Source organism: Aquarana catesbeiana, linkage group LG01 (assembly GCF_042186555.1).
Source record: "Aquarana catesbeiana isolate 2022-GZ linkage group LG01, ASM4218655v1, whole genome shotgun sequence".
Lineage (NCBI taxonomy): Eukaryota > Metazoa > Chordata > Amphibia > Anura > Ranidae > Aquarana > Aquarana catesbeiana.
In genome coordinates, this window is record NC_133324.1 from 626,654,877 (window position 1) to 626,681,762 (window position 26,886).

The window sequence follows — 26,886 nt, forward strand, 5'->3', positions numbered from 1 at the left end:
AACGCCTATCACAACAGTTCATCCGATATTATCCTATTGGACAAACACAAAAAATGTTCTCGTATGGTACCAGATCATACGATTTTCGTTTAATCAGTACAGTTGTCGTCTGAAAATACAATAGCAATGCACTACAACATATTACATCACTTCTGATTTTTTTATTCTGTTGTACGAGAATTTTCGTAACTTTAGTAACATCTCCGTTTTCGATATGCTACTAGCATGCAAAAAAAAAAGCGGACCGATTTTCAGGTCATGTGTACGGGCCATAAGGATCAGGTGAGCAGATAGAGGTGATGGAGTGTGCAGCACGTGTTTTTTTCATTATTGAAGAATAATGTGACACACAAGGTTGGCACATATGCAAGTTGGGACTGTAACATCACATGAGACTTATTTTTTTGTTGTTTTTGTTTTATTTCATGTTCACAAATGTATAATATAATATACAGTATCTCACAAAAGTAAGTACACCTCTCACATTTTTTGTAAATATTTTATTATATCTTTTCATGTGAAAACACTGAAGAAATTACACTTTGCTACAATGTAAATTAGTGAGTGTACAGCTTGTATAACAGTGTAAATTTGCTGTCCCCTCAAAATAACTCAACACACAGCCATTAATGTCTAAACCATTGGCAACAAAAGTGAGTACACCCCTAAGTGAAAATGTCTCAACTTCTTTGGTCGACCATGGCGAGGCCTGTTCTCAATGGAACCTGTCCTGTTAAACCACTGTATGGTTTTGGCCACTGTGCTGCAGCTCAGTTTCAGGGTCTTGGCAATCTTCTTATAGCCTAGTCCATCTTTATGTAGAACAACAATTCTTTTCTTCAGATCCTCAGAGAGTTCTTTGTCATGAGGTGCCATGTTGAACTTCCAGTGACCAGTATGAGAGAGTGAGAGCGATAACACCAAATTTAACACACCTGCTCCCCATTCACACCTGAGACCTTGTAACACTAACGAGTCACATGACATCGGGGAGGGAAAATAGCTAATTGGGTCGAATTTGGACATTTCACCTATGGGTGTATTAACTTTTGTTGCCAGAGGTTTAGACATTAATGGTTGTGTGTTGAGTTATTTTCAGGGGACAGCAAATTTCCACTGTTCTACAAGCTGTACACTCACTACTTTACATTGTAGCAAAGTGTCATTTCTTCAGTGTTGTCACATGAAAAGAAATAATAAAATATTATATATATAAGAAAAATGTGAAGGGTGTACTCACTTTTGTGAGATACTGTGTGTGTGTATGTTTATGTGTATATATGTATGTGTATATATATATATATATATATATATATATATATATATATATATATATATATATATATATATATATATATATATATATAAAATAATTGCGGCACTGTATTAGAGATTTATTTGTAGACTCTATAACTTTCACACAGACTAAATAATAAAGACTGTTTTGAGTTATTTTTACCAAAGAAATGTAGCAGAATACATTTTGGATAAAATTTCTGAAGTCTTTCGTGTTGTTTTTTTTTTTTTTTTTTCAACATTTTCAGTCTTTTTTTCGTTTATATGGCAAAAAAATAAAAACCCAGTGCTGATTAAATACCACCAAAAGAAAGCTCTATCTGTCTAAAAGAAAAAAAATAAATAACATTTTCATTTGAGTACAGAGATGCATGATTGAGTAATTGGAAGTATGGCTGAAAGCTGAAAATTGGCCTGTGCAGGAAAGGGGTGAAAGTATCCGGCATTGAAGAGGGTAAAGTGGTTCCAATGGTTCCAATATCGACTTACCCCAGCCCCCCCCCAAACACTTACGTTGCTCCTCTTTTGATCCAGCGCTATGCTCGTCTTCACTTTGCAAGGAATACCCAATCAAATGTATGGAAACCAAAAAAAAGCATTTTTGCTTGCATATGATCAGATGATAGCAGTCAGCAGAGCTTCGAGACCCTATTCACTAAACTTTGATGAAAAGTGCTTTACAGAATACACTGCACTTGCAAAGTTAACAGTCTATTTGCCTTTAGTAAACAAACCCTGATATGTCCAGAGTATGAAAGAGTATTGTAATGTATCAAAGTTTGCTAAAACTTTTTTTATCAACTATCTGTTACAGTATAACTAAGTTCTACGTTTTTTTTTTTTTGTATGAACTTTTGCCTTACAGCTCTACTAAGTTTGCAGCCCTTGGATACCACAAGTCTCTGACAGCTGAACTTGCAGCACTGCAGATGACAGGAATCAAAACATCATGTCTGTGCCCTGTATTTGTTGACACTGGTTTTATAAAAAATTCAAGCACAAGGTAAATAGCTGAGAGATCTGAAATGCAGAATATGTTCCTATGACCTAAAGAATTTATGCTGCACGAAAACTTTTGTATTTATAGAAAAAAAAGCTATTATAAATATCCACACCCTAGACTACTTCTTATCTTTCATATAGCATGTATTCTCAGTTTGAAGAGGACCAGTGTATTTGCAAGCATCTCTTTGATGTACAAAATATTCCATCCATTCTTTCCATTTAAAGCAGAGGAAAGCCTCTAAGGCAGGGGTGGGCAATTAATTTTCTCAAGGGGCCACGTGAGTCACTGAGAATCTTGTTGAGAGCTGAACCCATATAGGCTCAACTTAGTTCTGCCTTAAGACGGCCATACATGGATCGAAATTTGGCTGGCTCATCAGGGACTGGCCAAATTTCAATCCATGTATGGGCAGGATCAGCTACTGAACAACTTCTGTACAACCAGCCTGTTGAATTTTTTCCTGTTCGATCAGCACTGCTGGCTATAGCCGGCAGCACTGGTCGGTGTATTTTGATTGCGGGGAAGTCTCCCAACTGTCAGAATATAATAGCTCAGCAAGGAGGATACCCCCATCCACCTCAAATGTGTGCATGGGGGATCATCCAGCTGGTCAAATAAATAAAAAATGACTCATCAATGGCTAGCCTTAGTGTGGATTCACACTATATCTGTTGACAGACGTTTTACTGCACGGTAAAACATCTATCACCGCAGGGAGACACAGAAAACAAATGTTTCCTATATGTCCCATTCACACTGCAATGCAGCCTAGTGCTGTGCTAAAATGCAAACATGTTGCAGTTTATCAATGAATTGCACTGCAGTGTTGGGCAGCACATCTAAGGTTGCCACCTCATCCTTTCAAAACCAAACACATATTAATTACACAGGTTCTGTGGCTGATTAAGGTGGTAATTAAACTCACTTGTCTGCATTAAATTAGCCTCAGAACCTGTGTAAATGTATATGTGTTCAGGTTTAAAGGAATAAGGTGGCAGCCCTAAACGTATTGCACTGCCTGACATTGAAGTAAATTAAGTGTACGTTCTTTACATTTCAAATAAAGCTCATACAAAACAACAAAAAAAAGGGAGCCATGTGATGCACTGAATCGCGCACCACGCTGCCCCCTAGCGCAGTTGGCAATGCAGAGTGGCCAGAGCAGAGAATCACTCCGGTTGCTCTGCGTTGTGCTGTGAATACACCCTTAATGTGCAGTTGCAAACAGATTGACCCCTGATGATGTAATTTACGATGAAACCATCGCTGGGATAGTCACATACACATGCTGCTGCGCCTGCGCGATCGCTGCTTGAAACTCACAAGGATTTTATCTGTTTGATCTGTGGATTGTGACATGATCATAGCTTGGACTTTTATGTAAGTGTACTGTTTAATAAACTGGATCTTGTGACAGTATCACACTATGTGGAGTCCTTTTGTCCCCTAAACATTCTGATATCAAGGCTTCCTAATACTGCATCCTGTATCCTGAGTTAATTTGAACCTCCTGGTGTATACCATCCATGACCATAGGAGAGGAACGTCCGGAATTCTTTCTCAGTGGATCAGAGATCCAACCAATCGCTGTGTGACCTCTATGAGTAAGAGGGGTCACTGGCTTTCCGGTAAGCCTCCATTTTTGATTATGGTGATGGGTGTCACACCGTCAGGTGTATGATCGTCATTTCCAAACACTTTTTTCTCCCCTGGGACTTTCTTTGATGGAATCCAGCTTTATATGAACTTTTTGTTTGCACTATTGCACTTTATTCAGATGTGATGTAATTGTGCATATGTGTCTTCAAACTTTATTCACAGTTATTTATGTTTTTATACAATTGATTGTCTGCATATTAGTATATTTGTTTGTATTCGCACGAATGCACCTATTAAATTATTATTTTTTTTTTTTAGCGCTGTTCTCTTTTTACATAAATTATCTATGCCTGGTGTCTGGGGTATAGTGCAGAGCTGCTTATTAGACCCCTTTCACACTGAAGATCGCCACACGCTAGCGGTAAAGCCCTGCTTGTTTTAGCAGCGCTTTACCAGCGATGTGCGGGCGGGAGTGGAGCGCATTTAACCCTAAAGAAGGGGTTAACAAGGGGTTGAAAGTTTTATTTCAATGGCAGGGGCGGGTTAGTAGCGGTGTATACACTGCTCCGGCACCGCTCCAAAGACGCTGCTTGCAGGACTTTTTGTAACGTCCTGCAAGCGCACCTCCCCAGCGTGAAAGCACTCGTTCTTTCACAATGCAGTGGCATGGGAGTTTTTTAGGCGCTTTACAGGCGCTATTTTTAGCGCTAAAACGCCTTCAGTGTGAAAGGGGTCTTAAATTTTAGTTCCTAGCACAGATATACCTTTTAGATTTATTTGCAAACAGATTGTGTTGGATGCCTGCTGTAACAGGAGGAGGAGGATAAAGTAGATGACTAGCACCTGTGGCAGACTTTCTCACCGCTGCCCTGGGGGAGGAACACATTATGACCAGCATGTGGCAGACTTTGACTGCTGCCCAGGGGGAGGAACACCCTGTGGTCAGCATGTGGCAGATTTTGTGACTGTTGCCCTGGGGGAAGAAGCACTATGCAGCAACAGGAGGTAGCTGTGATTGCCTTAGAGGAATGAAAGCTGGATGATCAACTGCCTACAGTACGTTGGAGAAGAACCGGCCAGTAGCAGAGCCGAGCCTCCTTGCTCTGCCAATCAGCATATCAGGGTCTTTTCCTGCAGTTCTTACTGCTCTACACAACTTGAACACAGACATCTATCAGCATGCCACTGTATGCCTGTCAACTTCCAAAATGACGGGCACAGAGAGGCATGCTGACACTGGAGGCATTGGGGGCTGCAAAGGGCTAGATGTGGCCCACAGGCCACTATTTGCCCAGGTCTTCTCTAAGGTGTGAAAACTGTCTAGAGCTCTGGTGCCTGATCTGCAGCCTGGGAGCCACATGTGGCATTTTGGTACATGTTGTGTGGCCCTTGGACCTCAGAAGTCTGCAGTGGGAGAGGGACCCTTTACTTTGTAAAGGGATAGTAGCAGTGGTCTCTGATAGCCCCATGTAACATGTTCCCAGTCTCTCAATGTCTTCTGCAATATGTCTTAATTTTCCAACCAAACCTGTAGCATGTTTTCAGTTTCTGATCATCATATCCTCTGGGATGTCTGCAATCTCTGACATTTCTCTAGCATTACATTCACTGAACGTTTTATGCAGTGATGGCAAGAGCCGCAGCTAAGGGCTGATCTTCAACCGTACCCTCAGTCTTACACAGTTGTACAGGCTTCCCTCTTTTTTTGAAATCACTTGCTATGATTTTACTTCACACTGTGAGCTTAGCCTGTAGTGAATTTGCCTCATTACCTGGCTTGGGGATGTCCAGCATCATCTAGTTATTTTCTCCCCAGCAAGTCCCTAGCCTACCCCTTTTTATTCATTGGAATAAAAGGTCGTTCAATCATGGAGGCTCAGCATCACATGTGGGTGCAACCTAGGTGGTCCACAGGTACATGCAGCCTGCCTAGGAACACCCAGTACTCCAAACTGACATCCACCCATCAAGTAATTTCTATATTTGCATACCGTCACCCAATAGCCAGTCCACTGCTTGCATAAGGGCTGATGACTCTGGAGAGAAGTACTGAGACAGGGTGCGATGATGTTTTCAGGAAGGAATACACACCACCCTGCCAGCCCCTCCACTAGCCATGATCTGTCAGCATTGTGTAGAGAAGTATAGTGACCCATTGATGACATAATCTAAAAAAGATGAAAACAGGTTTTATTTAAATATTGATTTAGTATGTTGATGAGGGGGGAAAGGGAGAACCAGTTAAGGCACAATATAAGCAGATTAAACTTCAGCTTTAAGGCCCCCTGTACCGTAAAATGACAAGTTGACCTATGGGTTGAGTTAGGCAAAATTTGGTTGTTTTTTAATAAATGTATAAAGGATATTTAGGCAAAGATATGTTCTTGAAGGAAATTCCTGTGTTTTCAGACCTTCTTTCATATTCCCATACCAGTTTTAAAGAATCACAATATGTCTGACAGGTAGAAGTAAAATAGCAGAAATAACAAAAAAAAAAAATATTTTGATTTGACCGAACGCAAAAGGAAGAAGTGGTTCTACCAGTTCCAGCATACTATTTACATAGTTAGTCAGGTTGAAAAAAGACACAAGTTCATCTAGTTCAACCATAAAAATAAATAAAAAAGAATATACTATTACATTATTGCAGTACATATGACCCAGGTGATCGACTGGTGCAGACACGGTGATTACAAACTATTGGTACTACTTGATCAGGATTGCTTCCTTGTGTCACTGTCAGGGCTCCCGACAGTGCTTTCTTATAATCAGTCGCTTTTTTGATATCACCCTACAACTGGACCCTCAAGTTGCCCTTGTAAATCAGAATGCACTGGGGCTGACTAAAAATCTATTTAAATTATTACTATATTTAACCACGGCTGCTAAGAAAACAATAGTTAGGCCATGGAAAATCCCATCTCTTGGAGTCTTGGCAGCCAAACATGGGATCACCCAGGAAATGGTCCATGCCAAAATCGAAGCAACTTAGCATGACATAGCATGACATAGTCTGCAAGTATCAGAGAACTTAGCAGCCATAGATTGATGACTTCTTGCCTCCTAACTTTGATACAACTTTATTGGAGCCTTGAGTTACTACCACTCTTTGTGCTTCACATTCATTTTCGCTGTGAAAACTACAATACTCCAGAGAACCCTCTTCTCCTACCTTGCCCCTATTATACTTCTGGTACTCCTTGGGGGCTATTTGACCCTAAACAAGCCTGAGCTATGGCTGTTGCAAGTGTTAGATACCACTGTTACACGTTTCTTTCCAATTCACCATGACACACGCACAAAAACCATAATTCTTTCAGTATCTGCTTATGTACTTAATGCTCTCTACTTCAAGTGGAACTTCACCCAAAAGGTGAAGTTCCGCTCTTCTCCCACCCCTCCCCCCGTCCAGTTTTGGCACTTCATTTTTTTTGTAGGGGGGGGTGGATGTTTTTGATACATACCCGCCCCCCCACTTCCGGTCAGATTGCTGTGGCGATCTGACCGAAAGTTCCCTCCCCCACCCTCCTCCCCTGCAGCCTTTTGGGAAATGTCACAGGTCCCAGAAAGCTGTGGGACCAATCCGCTCATGCATGCGCAGTGAGCAGCTGCTTGTGAAACTGAAAGCAGTCACAGGCAGCTGCCCAGAGTTAGAATGCTGGCGTCGGGCACTGAATCCTGGTGAAGAAACTGGCCTGGATGAGGGCATCATTGCATTCTGAGATAGGTGATTGTCTGACTCAAGTCAGCAGCAACAGTTTTTGTCGCTGCTGACTTTTTATTTTTTTCATATATGACTGAAGAACCTCTTTAATGTATGATATTGCTCCCTGCGAGGAGACAGCTGTTAATTACAATTTCCTGGTACATTTTTTTTATGCGTTGTTTTCCTATCTGTAAATGAAATATTTAAACAAGATATACCTTTAAAATTTTAGCTTTAATATCACTATTATAGCAATTCAGGGTAAACACCGCTCTGAACTATGATGTCCTGATTAGCAGATAACACACAAATCCAGGTGCTCTGGAGCTCAGGATATCCTTCCTACATCCAAAATGTTGAGAACTTGATAAAATTGAAGAGAGGAGCCGGAACCTCTGGATAATTCATCTGTAATCTTTAATGTATAAAAAGACAAGCAAACGCGTTTCGGCAATAAGCCTTGTTCACTGTTATATCACTAATATAGTTATTAAACAATGAGAAAAACCCCCTAGTGGTGGACTTTTAAGGCACATAGGAAAATTAAAAGTATTTTTAATACAAATATTATTTATTAAATTTCAACAATAAAAAATACGACAGCATCATCTCCACTCCAGTAACATCTACTATTTGGAATGCATATCAAGCATTATTACATCAATGTGTAAACAAAATTAGAAAATACTCTTGCATCCGACGCGTTTCGGAGTATGTGTACCTCCTTCCACAAGGGTGGGTGTGAGCTAGAGACATTTCTATTCTAGAAAGATATATTGAAAAAAACAACAAATATAAGCATTCAAGCACATATATGGGTATAACAATTCTTAAAGCGGGGGTCCACCTATCTATCGTTTTTTTTTTTTGGAGTTCATTCACAAACTTTTCTTCTCATGATTATCTACTCACATGTTCTGTGTAATAAGTCCGCCTGTGTCCGATTTCGTTGTAAAGAATAACTTATAAAATTCACTGAAGGCGGTTTCCATCTTCATTGTGGGCATTTGAAGCCCACAAGCATGTATTTCCTGGATGCGGTGAATGCTGTGCTCCCAGCATTCACCGAGATGTTGTGATGACACTGTTGCACAATGCATGCTGGGAAGCCTGAGACTAGCTCCCAGGGGACTGTGGGAGGTCTGGGAGAGGCTAGAAACACGCCTACTCCCATGGGAGGAAAACCAGGAAGTGCTAAGAAGATTAGAAAAAAAAAGGTAATTACGGCGATTTAAATTTTATATTCTGAGGATACACTGAGGCCGAGAGGCAAGTCCTGCAAAAAACATAATAATGAAAATGTATAATAAGGTATTATGTTTGCTTATTAAAATGAAAAACCTTTAATTTTATTTGAATAGTAGAAGATAATTTTGTATGCAAACATTAAATGATACCTGAGGGTTGTTTGGAAGCTCAGCGACTGATGCTGCTAGTATGTGGGTAGTAACTATAATAGTAACAAACAAATAAGTCACTTATTTGGTTGATTAAATGGCCAGTTTTAAATATTATGTAGAGACATCACAGATGCACTCTCGTAATAACTATATTTCTATAACGTTTGAGCAAGGTAAATTTGTTTGTTAAAAATGAGAAGTTCTTTTTAAATAATAAATGATAGAAAATGCTGAACCTTAATGAAATGAATTTATATTGATATTGTCAATTAATTTGTATTTCCTAAGTAGGGTAACAGCATTGTCAAAACTAAAGCAGGGCCTTGGTATTAGCATTAAAGGTTATGAACGGCACACAAAAGAAGCAGTGATGGTCAGTAAAGAAAAGTTTCTTACCTATGTATTTCAGGGATGGAAAAGTCTTTGACATCACAGACCGATATCACACAGCAAAGTGCGGTGGATGTCCGGCATGCTCACAAAATACCGCTATAAAAACCCCTCCCCTCTAATCAGCTGTCGCTACTGATTGCAACAGCTGATGATGTGGGAGGGAGGAGAGGGAGCAGGGATTAGCCAGGTATGGTCCCCCCGGGTTGAGTGCATGCCCTCCCGTCCACGGCACGCATGTCCGCACGGGGCCGCGCCCACTCCATCCGCTGACACAGCAAGCTTCCCCAGCGGACTGCACATGTCCGCTGGGGTCACAATATGGGGGACAGTCACAGCTGGAATTGACTGTGCCCTCACATGACGCCGCCAAGGGTTGCATGGCCCGGGAGGCTTGGTGTGCCAGGCGAACCTCAGATTTGTTTATAAGAGTGATAGTGATATTTATGGGTAAAAATACATCCAATACATGGATCTCATAGCAGTAATCAGTCTGTAGTTGCACTTAGCAGTGATCAATGACCTTTTGGAAACAAGAAGATAGCGGTAACAGATGTTAATTGATATGACAGGGTTACATAACATTTCAGGTTGCATAGAGTAGAATACATTAAACGAGACAAGCATAGATATACATCATATAATTTGATTATAATGATTGTTGGAAGACACAGACAGATTATATAATATATTTAGTCATATGAAATGACATATATTTTTGGCAGAATCAACATGAATCAAACACGTTTAGGCATGGTGTAATAGTTAAACAAGGCAAACATAGATATGCCTCATACAATTAGATGATAGTAGTTGTTGAACGGCATGACAAGATTACATAAAATATTTGGTTGCATGGAGTGACATATATTTGGCAGGATCAAACATATTGCATATGTTAATTTGTTGGCAAATTTTGACATTATTGTTCCCTTCCTCCCAAGGAAAAACCCTCGAGGAAGGGTTTGAACCAGATTGTTTCATTTAAGCCAGGAGGCTGGGTGGCTTTCAATCTATGGATCCATGGTGATTCAATTTGCAACAAAGTCTTATTCCAGTCCCCTCCTCTAGGACTTTGGATGTAAATCCAAAACAGGGCAAAGCACTAAACGTCTCTATTATGGCGACTCCACTGAGGGACAACAGGCCAAAAAATTGACCCTGGATATCCCCAAAAAATCAACTCACTCCACACCTACACATGATTCAACCACTAAAACACCAAACCCACGTGTTAACACCCACACTCCAACAAATGAGAATCCCTCTGCACAGCAAACTATTGACTCATTTGACACAATTTCTACTGATCCGTCTTTTTTAGAGAGGATCCTTATGGGTGCCCAACCTACACAATCAAACCTCAATACGTACACACAGATAGCACTTTAGTCCCTACAACACCCATTAATGAACAAGATGAAATTGAGCTTAACATACTGTAATCAATCTTTCATCATACAACCTATCCCAAGATGAAATAGCTATCTTAAAGAAAGGTCTAAACTTCTGCCCACACCAGAATGCAGACAAATTTGAAATATACAAAGATCTTCAACTCTTTGTCCGGAAATTAATTTAAAAAAACGTTACCATAAACAAGGAATGCCGATGGATTCCACCCCACAGGAAAGTCAGGCAATGTACCATTTGGTCTCTCTCCTTGAGGAGAGTGATAAAAACTGATCTCATTGACAGAATTGATCTTTCCCAAATCCTGAAATCAGTTGAAACATCAAGTGACATTCCCAAGACAAATAGGTCTGCATTAAAGAAAAAATCAGACTTCTGTCCAGCACCGAGTAACCATCCAAATGCAGCGGCTTTCCTTAAACTGGTTGACAAGGAATTAGATAAGCTAAAAATTCACACAAAACATCCTAACAACTTAACTAAAAGAGAAACCATGGCATTAAAAACACTATCCAGTAACAACCAAATTACTATAAAGGACGCATATAAAGGCGGGAACATTGTTGTGCTTGACAACGAGAAATATGTTAATATGTGCAACAAAATACTGCACAATTTAGAATGGTACCGCCGGATTCCGGCCAACATTGTAAAAGAATACAATTATGATTTCTACCTATTAATATATACCGCTTACTCAAATTCTATAATAACTAAAGAACTTTGGGAATTTATCAGAAACAACTTTCCTCAAACCCTTGTATTTTATGTACTTCCAAAAATCCACAAGGATGCCAACAACCCACCCGGGAGGCCAATTATCTCTGGTGTAGGGGCAATAAGTAAAAATGCTAGCAAATTGGTGGATGAATTTTTGAAACCCTTCGTCCTATCTCTACCCTCCTTTATAAAGGACACACTTCATTTTCTGCAAATTATTGATGAACTAAAAATCCCCGAGAGTGCCTTACTAGTAACAGTGGACGTTGAATCCCTTTATAGCTCAATTCCTCATGAAAAAGGTATAGCGGCTATTAAACATATTATGCAAAGAGTTGATGATATAGACCCTATATACGGAGAATTTATCATTTCTCTGTTAGAATTTATCCTTAACCACAACGTGTTTACTTTTAATGGCTCCCACTACCTCCAGGTGCAGGGGGTTGCGATGGGGACATGTTGTGCCCCATCGTATGCCAACCTGTACCTGGAGGAGAGGGAGGCAATGTTCCTAGGCGATGAAGCGTTATTGATGTACACGGACCACATCCTTGGTTGGTACCGGTACATCGATGACATATTCATCGTCTGGGAAGGACTACCAGACTTACTCCAACAGTGTCTTCTAAGGATGAACAGGAACGATTTCAATTTAAGTTTTACCATGTCCTTTGACAAATCATGTGTTACATTTTTGGATGTGGAAGCCTATAGAGGAGAGGGGGGAGCCATTTTGAGCAGGCTATATAGGAAACCTACATCAAGCAATGCAATTTTGCACGCTACCAGCTTCCACCCCAAACCTCTTATGGACTCTATTCCCTATAGCCAGTACCTCAAGGTAAGATGGAACTGTTCAAACTATACCATCTACAAAATAGAAGAAAATAAACTACGTAAAAGACTGTTGCTGCTAGGCTATTCTCATGCCTCGTTAAAACGATCTTTCAAACAAGCTTCCCTACAATCAAGGAACGAGCTGTTATACTCTCAAAAATCTAAAAATGACACCAATGCTATCAGGATCATTACTAAATACAGCAACCAGCAAAAGCAAATTAGAACCATTATAGATAAATATTGGCACATGCTTCAATGTGACCCAGCACTGGGACAGTTTGTTCCACTTAAGCCATTATTTACCTTTAAACGAGCCACATCCCTTAGGGATAGGATTGTCACCAGTGAATATAAAGGAGAAACGAACAAATCCCATTGCAAATACAAAGAAACCTTTAAATGTGGGGCATGTAATTATTGCAAATTCATGCTCACACAAAAAAACTCCACCCTTCCTAATGGCTAGATTTTTACCCAAAGCATTTTGCTAATTGTAAAACCTTTGGGGTAATCTGTGTAATTTTGTGCGATTGTACATGTTTCTATGTTGGCAAAATGAAATTGGAATTTTGGAGAAGGGCATATAGACATGTAACTAGCATGCAAACTTGCGACCCCGACCTCCCTCTCGGCCGACATACCACACTAGTTCATAATGGAAAATTTCCAAAAATAAGGTTTCTCATCTTGGACCGCATACATCCAAGTCCTAGAGGAGGGAACTGGAATAAGACTTTGTTGCAAATGGAATCACGATGGATCCATAGATTGAAAGCCACCCAGCCTCATGGCTTAAATGAAACAATCTTGTTCAAACCCTTCCTCGAGGGTTTTTCCTCGGGAGGAAGGGAACAATAATGTCAAAATTTGCCAACATAAAAACATATGCAATATGTTTGAATGAGGTATTCTATATTGATCCTGCCAAATATATGTCACGCCATGCAACCAAATATTTTATGTAGTCATGCCGTTCAACAACTACTATCATCTAATTGTATGAAGCGTATCTATGTTTGCCTTGTTTAACTATTACACCATGCCTAAACGTGTTCGATTCATGTTGATCCTGCCAAAAATATATGTAATTTCACATGACTAAATATATTATATAATCTGTCTATGTCATCCAACAATCATTATCATCAAATTATATGATGTATATCTATGCTTGTCTCGTTTAATGTATTTTACTCTATGCAACCTAAAATGTTATGTAACCCTGTCATATCAATTAACATCTGTTACCGCTATCTCCTTGTTTCCAAAAGGTCATTGATCACTGCTAAGTGCAACTACGGACTGATTACTGCTATGAGATCCATGTATTGGATGTATTTTTACCCATAAATATCACTATGACTCTTATAAACAAATCTGAGGTTCGCCCGACACACCAAGCCGCCCGGGCCATGCAACCCGTGGCGGCGTCATGTGAGGGCACAGTCAATTCCAGCTGTGACTGTCCCCCATATTGCGACCCCAGCGACACAGCTTGCTGTGTCGGCGGGTGGAGTGGGCGTGGCCCCGTTCGGACGTGCGTGCTCACGCATGCGCGCCGTGGACGGGACGGCACGCACTTAACCTGGGGTGCCATACCTGGCTAATCCCTGCTCCCTCTCCCTCCCACATCATCAGCTGTTGCAATCAGTAGCGACAGCTGATTGGAGGGGAGGGGTTTTCATAGTGGTATTTTGTGAGCATGCCGGACATCCACCGCACTTTGCTGTGTGATACCGGTCTGTGCTGTCAGAGACTTTTCCATCCCTGAAATACATAGGTAAGAAACTTTTCTTTACTGACCATCACTGCTTCTTTTGTGTGCCGTTCATAACCTTTAATGCTAATACCAAGGCCCTGCTTTAGTTTTGACAATGCTGTTACCCTACTTAGGAAATACAAATTAATTGACAATATCAATATAAATTCATTTCATTAAGGTTCAGTGTTTTCTATCATTTATTATTTAAAAAGAACCTCTAATTTTTAGCAAACAAATTTACCTTGCTCAAACGTTATAGAAATATAGTTATTATGAGAGTGCATCTGTGATGTCTCTACATAATATTTAAAACTGGCCATTTAATCAACCAAATAAGTGACTTATTTGTTTGTTACTATTATAGTTACTACCCACATACTAACAGCATCAGTCGCTGAGCTTCCAAACAACCCTCAGGTATCATTTAATGTTTGCATACAAAATTATCTTCTACTATTCAAATACAATTAAAGGATTTTTATTTTAATAAGCAAACATAATACCTTATTATACATTTTCATTATTATGTTTTTTGCAGGACTTGCCTCTCAGCCTCAGTGTATCCTCAGAATATATACCCCATCATTACGCCCCCTATTGGCCTCTTTCCTTGTGGAAGACTAAGCAAGGATTCTTTCCCTCCCCCACTATCATTAGAGAAAAAAACACATATTGTTTGAATGAATTTTTGTTTTCACCTGGGTATGGATACAAAATAATTTCCCAATAATATTCAAACTGAAAACTATTGCTTTCCTTTGGAATCAAGAACCTATCTGGTAGACAGACCGTGTCGTTGCTGTTGTTTTTTATTAGAGTTATATGGAATTCCAAGTCAGCAATACATTATAAAAACGTAAGTGTAAGAAATATGGAGATTGCATTAAGAATTGTTATACCCATATATGTGCTTGAATGCTTATATTTGTTGTTTTTTTCAATATATCTTTCTAGAATAGAAATGTCTCTAGCTCACACCCACCCTTGGGGAAGGTGGTACACATACTCTGAAACGCGTCGGGTGCAAGAGTATTTTCTAATTTTGTTTACACATTGATGTAATAATGCTTGATATGCATTCCAAATAGTAGATGTTACACCATTGTCGTGTTTTTTATTGTTGACATTTAATAAATTATATTTGTATTAAAAATACTTTTAATTTTCCTATGTGCCTTAAAAGTCCACCACTAGGGGGTTTTTCTCATTGTTTAGCTTCATTACTGGATGTGGCACAAATAATACAGTAAGCTGCCGTTCTATAATAAATTTTCTAATATAGTTATTAAATTCAGCTAACATTTAGAGCCCCATGTACACTGGGTGTTTAGCTTCATTGCATGAGGCTCTGGCATTTAGGTGTAGGTGGAAGGTACGGGTGCATTGTCCAGCTCCACTGCCAGCAGCCTGTCAAACTCTATGAGAGGCTGACAGCTGCTGCAACTGCATGGTGCACCTAGCTGTACTTCTGTTAAGTGTAGTATGTGCCCAAAGATGATGACTTAGAATGCAGATCTGCTTGCTTTCTGGGCATTCGTTCCTGGGCACCTTTTTCATTAAACAATATTAAAAAAGCTGACAGTTCATCAAACCATACCAGACCTGTAAGTGCATGGAGTGTAAGTGCATGGAGATACCATGTAAGTCCCACAGCAAGAATAAAGCAAACATAATAACTGTAGATCCAAGTGAAAATGTGCTGAGGTCACATAGCAGCCCTCTTTATCAAGGTTTCATGTAGACACATGCATGTCACTTTGATAAAGAGGATTGTCGTACCCTCAAAATGCGGGTGTATTTTGCTTGCTAATATGGGACTTTTGTACATTTTTGAAGGAGAATAACAGTGGAAGCCTCTACATTCCTCTAAACACAGGTGTTCTTTAGGTATACTAGGTGCTCACAAATGATTATGTTCGTATTTCAGATTTGTTCCCATACTGGCACCAGAGGATGTTGCAAAGAAGTTAGTGGATGGCATTCTTAGTAACAAGAAATTGATTTGTATTCCACCTTCCGTGGTTCTAACTACTGTCCTAGAAGTGTAAGTAATATTTTTTGCTTTGTTTTAGTAAGAGTGTTTTCAGTGGTCTAAATACCATCATTTTCTTGTGCACCTGACACATACATAATCAAATACCTTGATTAGTTTACTTCAGAAATTACTTATTGTTTTTAAATGTATCTAAACCCAAGAACAAAAATATACTGTTGCGCATGAATATGCAATTAGCAGACCTCCAGCTGTTGCATAACTACAAGTCTCATCATGCCTCTGCCCCTGGATGTCATGCTTGTGGCTGTCAGAGTCTTGCTATGCCTAATGGGACTTGTAGTTCTGCAACAGCTGGAGGTCCACTAATTGCATATCCCTGCTGTAGCGGATGGAAGATCCCTTTACTTTCACCTGGTAATAGCATACTATGATGACAGTGCTCACGTAGGTTGGCCATACATGGTCGAATTTCAAAAATTTTTGAAAATCAGAAATTTTGTGCATTTTGTGATCCAATGGTGCCACCATTAATTTCGAAATTCAGCCAACCAAGCATTCAATTTCAGCTCATGTTGCCACAGAAAAAAATTTTCATGTCTGGGAATCTTTTTTTTTTCGGGGAATTTTTCTTTTCTTGCACATGCGCATTTTTTTCGATTACATTTCTCGCACGATTTTCCCATCATTGATTAGAAAATCATTTGTTTTTTAAAAAATTTCCAACCTGCCCAATTACCCAAATTCGATGGCCGCACGAAAATCGGCTGTTGCTGCAGCCCACTAATGGTGCGGAATTCAAACGGAAATTCTTAGATAAGATTCTCGAAAGACAGACCCATGTATGGCCTGCCTAACTGTGCTATATCTATGTAGGAATAACATTATCATCTTAGGACAGGAAATTTGTAAGGACCATAGAACATATTTCCCTTCCACCTCTCCCAGTCAACATAAAGGGGGGGGGGGGGGGGCTCGTAGTTCAGAGGAAACTCAAGCAATCTTGATAATAGTGTTAAAAATTTTTAGTGTAGCATTGTCAGCTCACTACAAAAAGTTACAATTTAATTGTATTTCTGGCAGTATCGACAGTGCTTTCAGTGCTATACTTTCCAGACCAAAAGAGAGCAAATAAAAGTAATGCTAGGGCTTGAATACACTTTTACCCTTTCACAAGATGCTGTAACAGTTTTTTAAAAATAATTTACAGAACATAATACACATATGTCAAAACTGAAATAATTTTTATAGCCCCCAAAATAAAATATATTTTCCAAAATCAGAGGACCTGCAGAATAGTAGTTTCAAATGTTCACATGACACAATCATTGCATAACTGTTTAGCAAACATATATTTTCAGTAAAAAAAAAAAATATCATCTGCAATACCCAGCAACATAGAAACACAATATAATCCCCATTTTCTTAAGGGCTCTTTCACACGGGGGATCCGTATGTCCGTTTTTCATCCTTCCATTTTCGGATGAAAAACGGACATACATGTATCCCTATGGAGCGTCGGATGTCAGCGGTGACATGTCCGCTGACATCCGACCCGCTCTGAACCGAAAAGTGTAACGGAGGAAAACCCTACTTTTCCATCCGTTTATGGTCCGTCATCACCTGATCCCTCATAGGGGAGAGCGGTGCTCTGACAGGTCCGTCGCTGCCCCAAGAACAAGCAGGAACTGAAGACAGTTGCAGTAGAGGCCTGGCAGAGCATCACCAGGGATGAAACCCAGAGTCTGGTGCTGTCTATGCGTTCCAGACTTCAGGCTGTAATTGACTGCAAAGGATTTGCAACCAAGTATTAAAAAGTGAAAGTTTGATGGATGATTGTTAATCTGTCCCATTACTTTTGGCCCCTTAAAAAGCGTGAGGCACATATACAAACTGTTGTAATTCCTACACCGTTCACCTGATTTGGATGTAAATGCCCTTAAATTAAAGCTGGAAGTCTGCAGTTAAAGCACATCTTGTTCATTTCATTTCAAATCCATTGTGGTGGTGTATAGAGCCAAAAAGATTAGAATTGTGTTGATGTCCCAATATTTATGGACCTGACTGTATGCTTGTCACGCCAGCTTAGTGTTTAATATCCCATTGCAGTTCCTCCAAGCTGTTTCCAGTTACTGATATCAGGCTTGTAGGCAGGTTGGGTTGTTAGTTACCCAGGTGGGAAGAAGTTAAATGTTTCTTTGCACCTTACATTTTCTGGGCTCTGCCCTCCACCTTGCGTTGTATATAAAAGGGGGAGGGCTCTGCTCAGTGTCTGCAGCCTGCATGGGGAGAATCGGGAGGCCAAGCTTGAGGATGTAGGGGAGTGCTGCATGTGGCTAAGCCACTGTGGGTGAGCCATCCCTGAAAACAGTGGCTGGTGGGTCGGTCGGGCTTCCCCTGCGTCTCCTCCGGCTGTGCAGCTCCCCTGGCTGTGTGTTTCCTCCCTCTTCCTAGGCCAATAGGATAGCCTCTCCTTTTGGCCACTCGGGAAAGGGGTCTCAGGACCTGCTTCCTGATTGTCTGGGAGGAGAATCATTTTGATAATAGCGAATATTCATTCGTTTTTGTCACACAACTGGGTGGGCCCAGGGCACAGTGCTCTGCGCCCCGAGATCACTCTCTTTTGAAGCCTATTATTGCCTAAGGCTCTAATCACGTGCTTAAAAAAAAAACCCATTGGAATCCATGCGTCCAGTGCCCTGCATGTAGATTAGGGGGCCGGATGCATGGATGGGGGGGTGGCGCTCGTGCGCCCCTAATGAATGGGCCGCCACTGGTAAGGACTCTACTTCTCAAGGACTATTACCTCTGGGAAGGTACACACCAGGCAGCCTGTGTCTAGTTAGTCAGGAAGGAACTGTAATACATAGTTGGACTGTATTCCCGGGTTTTTTAAGTAAAGTCTGTTCAGCTGCTTTGTCCTTGGTCTGAAGTTATTCAAAGGTGTGCATGGAGGTACATCATGTGTCAGAAGAACAGGGCCTATAAAACCCACAAGAGGTGAAGAGCAAGGGACGGAAGGCCACTACAAAAGGGTTAACTCAACAGAGGATTTGGTGGGAAGAATGTAAGCTCTACAGGTAACCATGGACTGGTGGGAATGTAATAGCAGTCAGACAGCGAAGAGTGGTACTGGGCATGAGTGACGGGTTTTCCGGAAGCAAGGGGGTCGACGCTCTGACTACCTCCCTAAGGGTTTGGTTTCCCAAAAAGCAATCTGGACTGAACTTGCAGTACGGAGACCCCAAAGGCCTAACCGCATGGTACTGGAGAGTTGAAGGAGTTAATTAAATGCACACATGAGGTCTGCGCTTAGTGCACGGCAGGATCCCATTCTGTCACTGGAAGTGAGGTGGCAGAGGAAAGCTAGACTTTTGGAGCAGGACACAGGCTTAGTGGTGTCACCCTCTGTAACAAGCCCCTGCTCGCTTGGTTCCCAACACTCCTCTGCAGCTATAGAATCAGACTGCAGATCGCAACATCTGATGGTTCGGTCATCCGATGCTCCGGGACTAGAACTACAGCTATGTGCCGTTTTAATCCAGTTGTGTAGCTCAGAACAAACACCATGCAGGCTGTATGTAAGTTCAACCAGGAATCTCTTTTATTGAAAAATACAGGCTCTTTTATAGAGTAAAAGAGGAGGTGTATACCTCCTGCCTATATTACTCTGAACATACACCTGTGACCAGAAACCTAATTAACATGGGCTAATTAACTAATCCCTTTAGACAGCCTAGATGACTCAGACATGACCTTTAGGCCAGACTGGCCGTCTTGTAGCTCAGAAAACCCAATCAACATTATCACAATAGCAGAGTTAATTAACACAAACAACAATGGGGATCTAATGACTCTTAGATCCAATACTAGAGACTTATTTACAATACACATTCTAGCAGGCAACAGACAGACAGGTGCTGGAATTGACATCAGCATCTCCTAACAGTATTTGTCCCAGCATTATGAATCAGCCACTATTCCTAATATGGCAAATCCAGGGTCCCCAGAGTCTGTGTGTCCTGGGGGGGCCAGGACCCGAATCCACAGTAATACCACCTCAAGGGTCCCCAGGCATACAGCTCACAAAGAGCACCGTTCCCCCAAATGCCAGGGCCCACGATCGATCGGCAAGAGGCTAGCATTCAGTCCCCTCCAAAAGTCTCTCTCCCGGCTAGGTCTGTCACACCCTCAAAATGCTACATTCTGGAAGACAAGGTGTGCAGCGATATGGGACAGAGTGTTTCACAAAGGGGAATCTATATGTTGTTACACAGCTGTACAATGTGTACGGCTCACTTCTAAGTCAGGATTCCACCTTAATGTTAATCTTAACATGACCACGGCCCTGTCTGGTCCTGGGCATTAGTGAGCATGTACACAAAAAGAGGTACCCCCGTGTGCAGGATGAGTAGGGCCTGCCCACAAAAAGCCAGTAACATAACATCAATTTCATGTGTGCAAAGGCACATTCAACAAAGACATACACTGAGGAAGCGCATAAGAGCAGGAGGTGTAAAGGGTAACTACGCTTTTTTTGAAAAAAATATAGCAAACAAAAACATTTATATAGCATATATAATTGCTACACAAGCCATACTGTAATTTTATGTTACTAAAAATGATTTTTCCATTTCAATCTGTAGCTTTGTAATTTTCTGTAAAATTCAAAGCAATGTGGCAAAATGTAATTTCCCGGTTTGTGTGATTGACTCAATGAATTACCCAGAAATCTGCACTAAGATACAAGTCCGATTTTAGGCATCATCTGCAACAGAAACTTCATTTTTGGGAATACTCCCTAAAGGTTAATGCTAAAGGGTTGCAGACACTGACTCTCATCAGAACACTGAAAGTGCATCAGCTGATTGTAATGAACCAGGCCCTCCTAATCATTCTAATTAGAATTACTCTGCAGAGGACATGGTCAAATATAAAGCTATTTCTTCAAAATAGAAACAAGTAGGAATCAGCAAAAAATTTGGCCTGTTGAGTTGGGAAGGTAAATAACATGACCTCCCTGTAGTTATATAAATTGCAAGCTGGCTTCATTGTAATCAAACACTGCTAAACAGCTGGTGTACAGGGCAGCTTGTGAGTTCCTACACCGATGTGCTTCAAGTAATAGGGATGGACATTTATCAAGTGTCACCATACGCATTGACATGAATCATTTTAAGCCAATAGAGGAGCTATATAGAACACCCTCTCTTAAAGAAACATGCTTAAGCATGCAGGTTTTTGTAAAAATGACATTTTAACCAAATGGTAGCAATTAAGTCTACAGATCCACACAGATGCAATCACTTTATTGTGAGCCAAAAGCAATTATTGAAGACAAGGCCCTACAGATGTGCAAATGCATCACATAAACATTAATATCATACCGGCATAGTTGGTAAGGTTGGATAAAAACACTGGTCCATCCTGTACAACCTAAATGTGAGGATGTGTGTGTTTATGTCACTACCATTTTCGGTATGCCTGTACATTGAGTTTGCTAAGAAATGCATCTAAAAGTTTTTAGAATTTATCTACACTCCCTACTGACACCACCAACAGTGAAGGGGAGTTCCACATCCTCACCATTCTAACAGTAAAGAAGTTATGCAGTTTAAGATGGAATCCCTTCTCTTCAAGCTTCATTGTGTGGCTGCGTGCCTTCTTTACAGACCTTGGATTAAAATGTTTTCTCGCAGTAATACAGTTTATGGAGATCCTCTGGTCCCTTTTTTAGCTTTGCTACCCTTCTCTAGACTCTCTACAGTTGAACAACATCCTTCCAAGGTTTACTTTTTAACCTTGGGACTTGAACAATGAAATTCTTCAAAATGCTGTGTCAATGGGCTTATTACTTTTTATTAGCAATATCACAAATGTATTCTCCTATTCTTACAGGCAATTAATGCTTTGTTTTGCTCATCTATATTTTACCACATGGGCACAGAATCTGGTAAATCACCCCTGCAGTATCGCAATAAATAAATGAGTGAATATCAAATGATCAGGACCAATCCTAACAGGTGTTATCTGCTCAGTATCTATTTCTTGAGTTGCCTGGGTTTTAAAGTGATTGTAAATGCTTAAAAATAAATAAATAAATAACCGGTTTATACTTATCTGCTCTGTGCAATGGAAATGCACAGAGCGGTCCCAAACCTCCTTTTCTCAAGTCCCCCCCGCCGGTGCTCTCAGCTCCTTCTCTCTGGCAAGTGCCCTCATAGAAGGCTACTCATGTGGGTTCGCTCCTGAGCCTCACTGTCTGCATCTTAAGACACAGACAGTGGGGCTCGGCCCCTCTCCCCACTCCCTCACCACTGGCTTTGATTGACAACAGTGGGAGTCAATGGCTCCCGCTGTCATAGCAAAGCCTGTATGACCAGGAAGCGAGGGGAGAGAAGAACTGCAGACGGACGCAGCACTGGATTGAATGAGGGCTCAGGTAAGCAAAAGGGGGTGGGGTGCGGTGTGAGGGGGGATACTGATGCCTAAACATGTTTTACCTTAATGCAAGGAATGCATTAAGGTAAAAAATGTTTAGGCTTTAAATCCACTGTAAGCCCTCAGTGCCCAGTCATCAGCTCATGTAGCCCCCTGGGTATAAACTGTCTAATACAATTGATCACTACATAAACATTTGTAAATATATTTTTTCATTCTTCCTTTTTATAGAATGGTACCAGAACGGGCTTTGAAAGCTTTAAATGCCTTCAGCAGCGTAAAATTTGATGCCAAAGTACGACGCATTGACAAGGACAAATAAAATGACATCTACAGCTTTTTTCCATATACTCATATTATCAGGTATATGTAGTAAGACTTCATAAATGTAAAACTGAAATACAAAGTGCATAAATGTCAATCAGGTTCTGTTTACTAAAGTAAGATTACCTAAATTAAGGGGCATATTGATAATTAGGAAGAACATTTAGGGTAAATTTGCCAGCTTAAATTTCTCTTTATTTGGTGGTTGTTTACCCTGCCGGCGGCAAATACTAGCGAAGGCAAATCTTTTTTTTAGGTTTAAAATTTGATTTGCATTATGTGGGTGAAAATGTAGTCCATGGGGAGGGGTGTTGAATCATGAATTTGCAGTATTAGGCTCAAGGATGTCTTCCTATTTGTTCCCTGCAGCTCTGTAAATTACATCATAGGGCACATTGCGGCCAAAGGGAATGCTTCAGAAAACATTTCTGGTGTTGGCCAAATGATTCTTTCATCCTTAGGTCTGTATAGGAGTATGTCAAATTTAGTTTTGGGAAATAGACAGATGTAATTGCTATCACAGGTTCTAATTCTTTCTCACTCTATAAAAATTGTCTTTTACCGCTTCTGTCCCAATTGAAGATGCTCTCTCATTAACTGCCCTGATTAAAACATGGGAAAAAAGGGAGAAATTCCCCAATGGGGCACAGATATACAGATAAGATGCCTATCTGCGACATTCTTAAGTGCAGAATGTCAATTGCCGGTTAATTAGAAACTTCAATGGATCCTTTGCTGAAACAGACTGGTTTGCCTCACTTTACCAGAAGAAGAGCTAAAAATGCTTCCAGAAGTATTCAAGATCAGGAAATTTGTTGGATCCTGCAATGGGTTCACATAACCCCGGAAGGGTTGCCTAGAATATGCCCAGGTATCCCTTTTGCTTTAAAGACTGAAAAGACCATACACCAGCATAAAATACACAACTGAGCATGTGCAGGTTGGCTATTGCCTGTGTGTTAGCTGGCCTTCCCAAACTAGACATTGCAGGAGGGGGAGGATCTGTGCATACAGGATAAAACAGCCTTTTTACACAATGCAGAGGATTAACCCCCTTAAGAGCCCTTGCACACTGGGGCGGGGGCGGCGTCGGCGGTAAAACGCCGCTATTATTAGCGGCGTTTTACCGTCGGTATGCGGCCGCTAGCGGGGCGGTTTTACCCCCCGCTAGCGGCCGAGAAAGGGTTAAATACCACCGCAAAGCGCCTCTGCAGAGGCGCTTTGCCGGCGGTATAGCCGCGCCGTCCCATTGATTTCAATGGGCAGGAGCGGTATACACACCGCTCCTTCACCGCTCCGAAGATGCTGCTAGCAGGACTTTTTTTACCGTCCTGCCAGCGCATCGCTCCAGTGTGCAAGCCCTCGGGGCTTGCACACTGGAATGAAAGTAGCGGCACTTTCGGGGGGCGGTTTGCAGGCGCTATTATTAGCGCAATAGCGCCTGCAAACCGCCCCAGTGTGCAAGGGCTCTAAGTTCCACAGTGAGTATAACAAGTATGCGATGCTGCATATACAGACAGATTTTACTGTTGTGGGTTTAGTAACACTTTAATTTCACCGTGGCTTTGCTATTTTATAATGCATGATCGACTGTTCTCTTTACAATTATAATGTCTGCCAGTTTGACAGCATTTTGCATAAAGAACAAGTTATCTTTTAAATGAAAATCTAGCCCCTACTGCTGCAGCTTCAGGGGAGGAATCCATATGTGTTTTCCAAACCTATACTCTGAATATTAGAGACATACTCAGAATTTACACAACCGTTTACATTGATACTGTATTTTAAAACTGTAATAGTTTCACTTTTGTTTTGTTTTTTATATAATTTTGTTTAATAGTTTAATTACTGGGGACCATTACTTTTATTGCTGTATTAAGTTGTCATAGTGCTATTTCTGTCATTGTACCAATAAAAGTTGTACTTTGTTAAAATAAAATGTTTTCTTTTTATTCACATGCAAATTGCTTCTTCTCATGTTAGCCTTGTTACGAACATGCCACCTTTTGAACAGACAGAATAGGAAGGATAATTGGATGATCTATAAATGATGGCACATACACAGGAATTCTGTGCAAACTAAATTCTGTAATGATGATTCCAAATGGGTTTTCTTTAAGAGCATATTAAATAAGGGCATTAGCCAATGTATCCCATTGGGTAATAAATTTAAAAGAGCGAACAAACATCCTGGATGGCTTAACTCCAATGTAAAAATGCATATAAAAGCAAAGGAGAAGGCCTTCAAAAAATACAAGGTTGAGGGATCATCCACAGCATTCAGAATTTATAAAGAATGCAATAAGAAATGTAAGGGTGCAATTAGGACGGCTAAGATGGAACATGAAAGACACATAGCGGAGGAGAGCAAAAAAAATCCCAAGAAATTCTTTAAGTATGTAAACAGTAAAAAAGGGAGGACAGACCATATTGGCCCCATAAAGAATGAGGAAGGACATCTGGTTACAAAGGATGGGGAGATGGCAAAGGTATTGAATTGATTCTTCTCCTCAGTCTTCACGAGTGAATCGGGGGGCTTCAGTAACCAAAACTGCAGTGTTTATCCTCATGACACAACACAGGAAGCACCTACATGGTTAACAGAGGACGGAATTAAAATTAGACTTGAGAAACTTAACATTAATAAATCACCGGGACCAGATGGCTTGCATCCGAGGGTACTTAGGGAACTCAGTCAGGTGATTGCCAGACCGTTGTTCCTAATTTTTACAGACAGTCTATTGACTGGAATGGTACCAGCTGATTGGAGAAAAGCCAATGTAGCACCAATATTTAAAAAGGGCCCAAAAAACATCCCTGGGAATTACAGACCAGTTAGCCTAACATCAATAGTATGTAAACTCTTGGAGGGGATGATAAGGGTCTATATACAAGATTTTAGTAATAAGAATGATATCATTAGCAGTAATCAGCATGGATTCATGAAGAATCGTTCTTGCCAAACCAATCTATTAACCTTCTATGAGGAGGTGAGTTGCCATCTAGATAAAGGAAGGCCCGTAGACGTGGTGTATCTGGATTTTGCAAAAGCATTTGACACAGTTCCCCATAAACGTTTACTGTACAAAATAAGGTGCGTTGGCATGGACCACAGGGTGAGTACATGGATTGAAAACTGGCTACAAGGGCGTGTTCAGAGGGTGGTGATAAATGGGGAGTACTCAGAATGGTCAGGGGTGGGTAGTGGGGTTCCCCAGGGTTCTGTGCTGGGACCAATCCTATTTAATTTGTTCATAAACGACCTGGAGGATGGGATAAACAGTTCAATCTCTGTATTTGCAGACGATACTAAGCTAAGCAGGGCAATAACTTCTCCGCAGGATGTGGAAATCTTGCAAAAAGACCTGAAAAAATTAATGGGGTGGGCGACTACATGGCAAATGAGGTTCAATGTAGAAAAATGTAAAATAATGCATTTGGGTGGCAAAAATATGAATGCAATCTATACACTGGGGGGAGAACCTCTGGGGGAATCTAGGATGGAAAAGGACTTGGGGGTCCTAGTGGATGATAGGCTCAGCAATGGCATGCAATGCCAAGCTGCTGCTAATAAAGCAAACAGAATATTGGCATGCATTAAAAGGGGGATCAACTGCAGGGATAAAACGATAATTCTCCCGCTCTACAAGACTCTGGTCTGCCCGCACCTGGAGTATGCTGTCCAGTTCTGGGCACCAGTCCTCAGGAGGGACGTACTGGAAATGGAGCGAGTACAAAGAAGGGCAACAAAGCTAATAAAGGGTCTGGAGGATCTTAGTTATGAGGAAAGGTTGCGAGCACTGAACTTATTCTCTCTGGAGAAGAGACGCTTGAGAGGGGATATGATTTCAATTTACAAATACTGTACTGGTGACCCCACAATAGGGATAAAACTTTTTCGCAGAAGAGAGTTTAATAAGACTCGTGGCCACTCATTACAATTAGAAGAAAAGAGGTTTAACCTTAAACTACGTAGAGGGTTCTTTACTGTAA

General features: G+C 40.8%; 1 protein-coding gene across 1 annotated transcript in view; it reads left to right on the forward strand.

Moving 5' to 3' along the window:
• LOC141108809 (estradiol 17-beta-dehydrogenase 11-like) overlaps window positions 1-24,832 on the forward strand; it is a 64,056-nt gene extending 39,224 nt beyond the window's left edge. The window contains exons 5-7 of the mRNA XM_073600763.1: window positions 2,162-2,299; window positions 16,063-16,179; window positions 22,801-24,832. Of these exons, the coding sequence (XP_073456864.1) occupies window positions 2,162-2,299; window positions 16,063-16,179; window positions 22,801-22,891 (346 nt within the window). The 3' untranslated portion in view covers window positions 22,892-24,832. The remainder of the gene's footprint in view (window positions 1-2,161; window positions 2,300-16,062; window positions 16,180-22,800) is intronic.
• The last annotated feature ends 2,054 nt before the right edge of the window (window positions 24,833-26,886 follow it).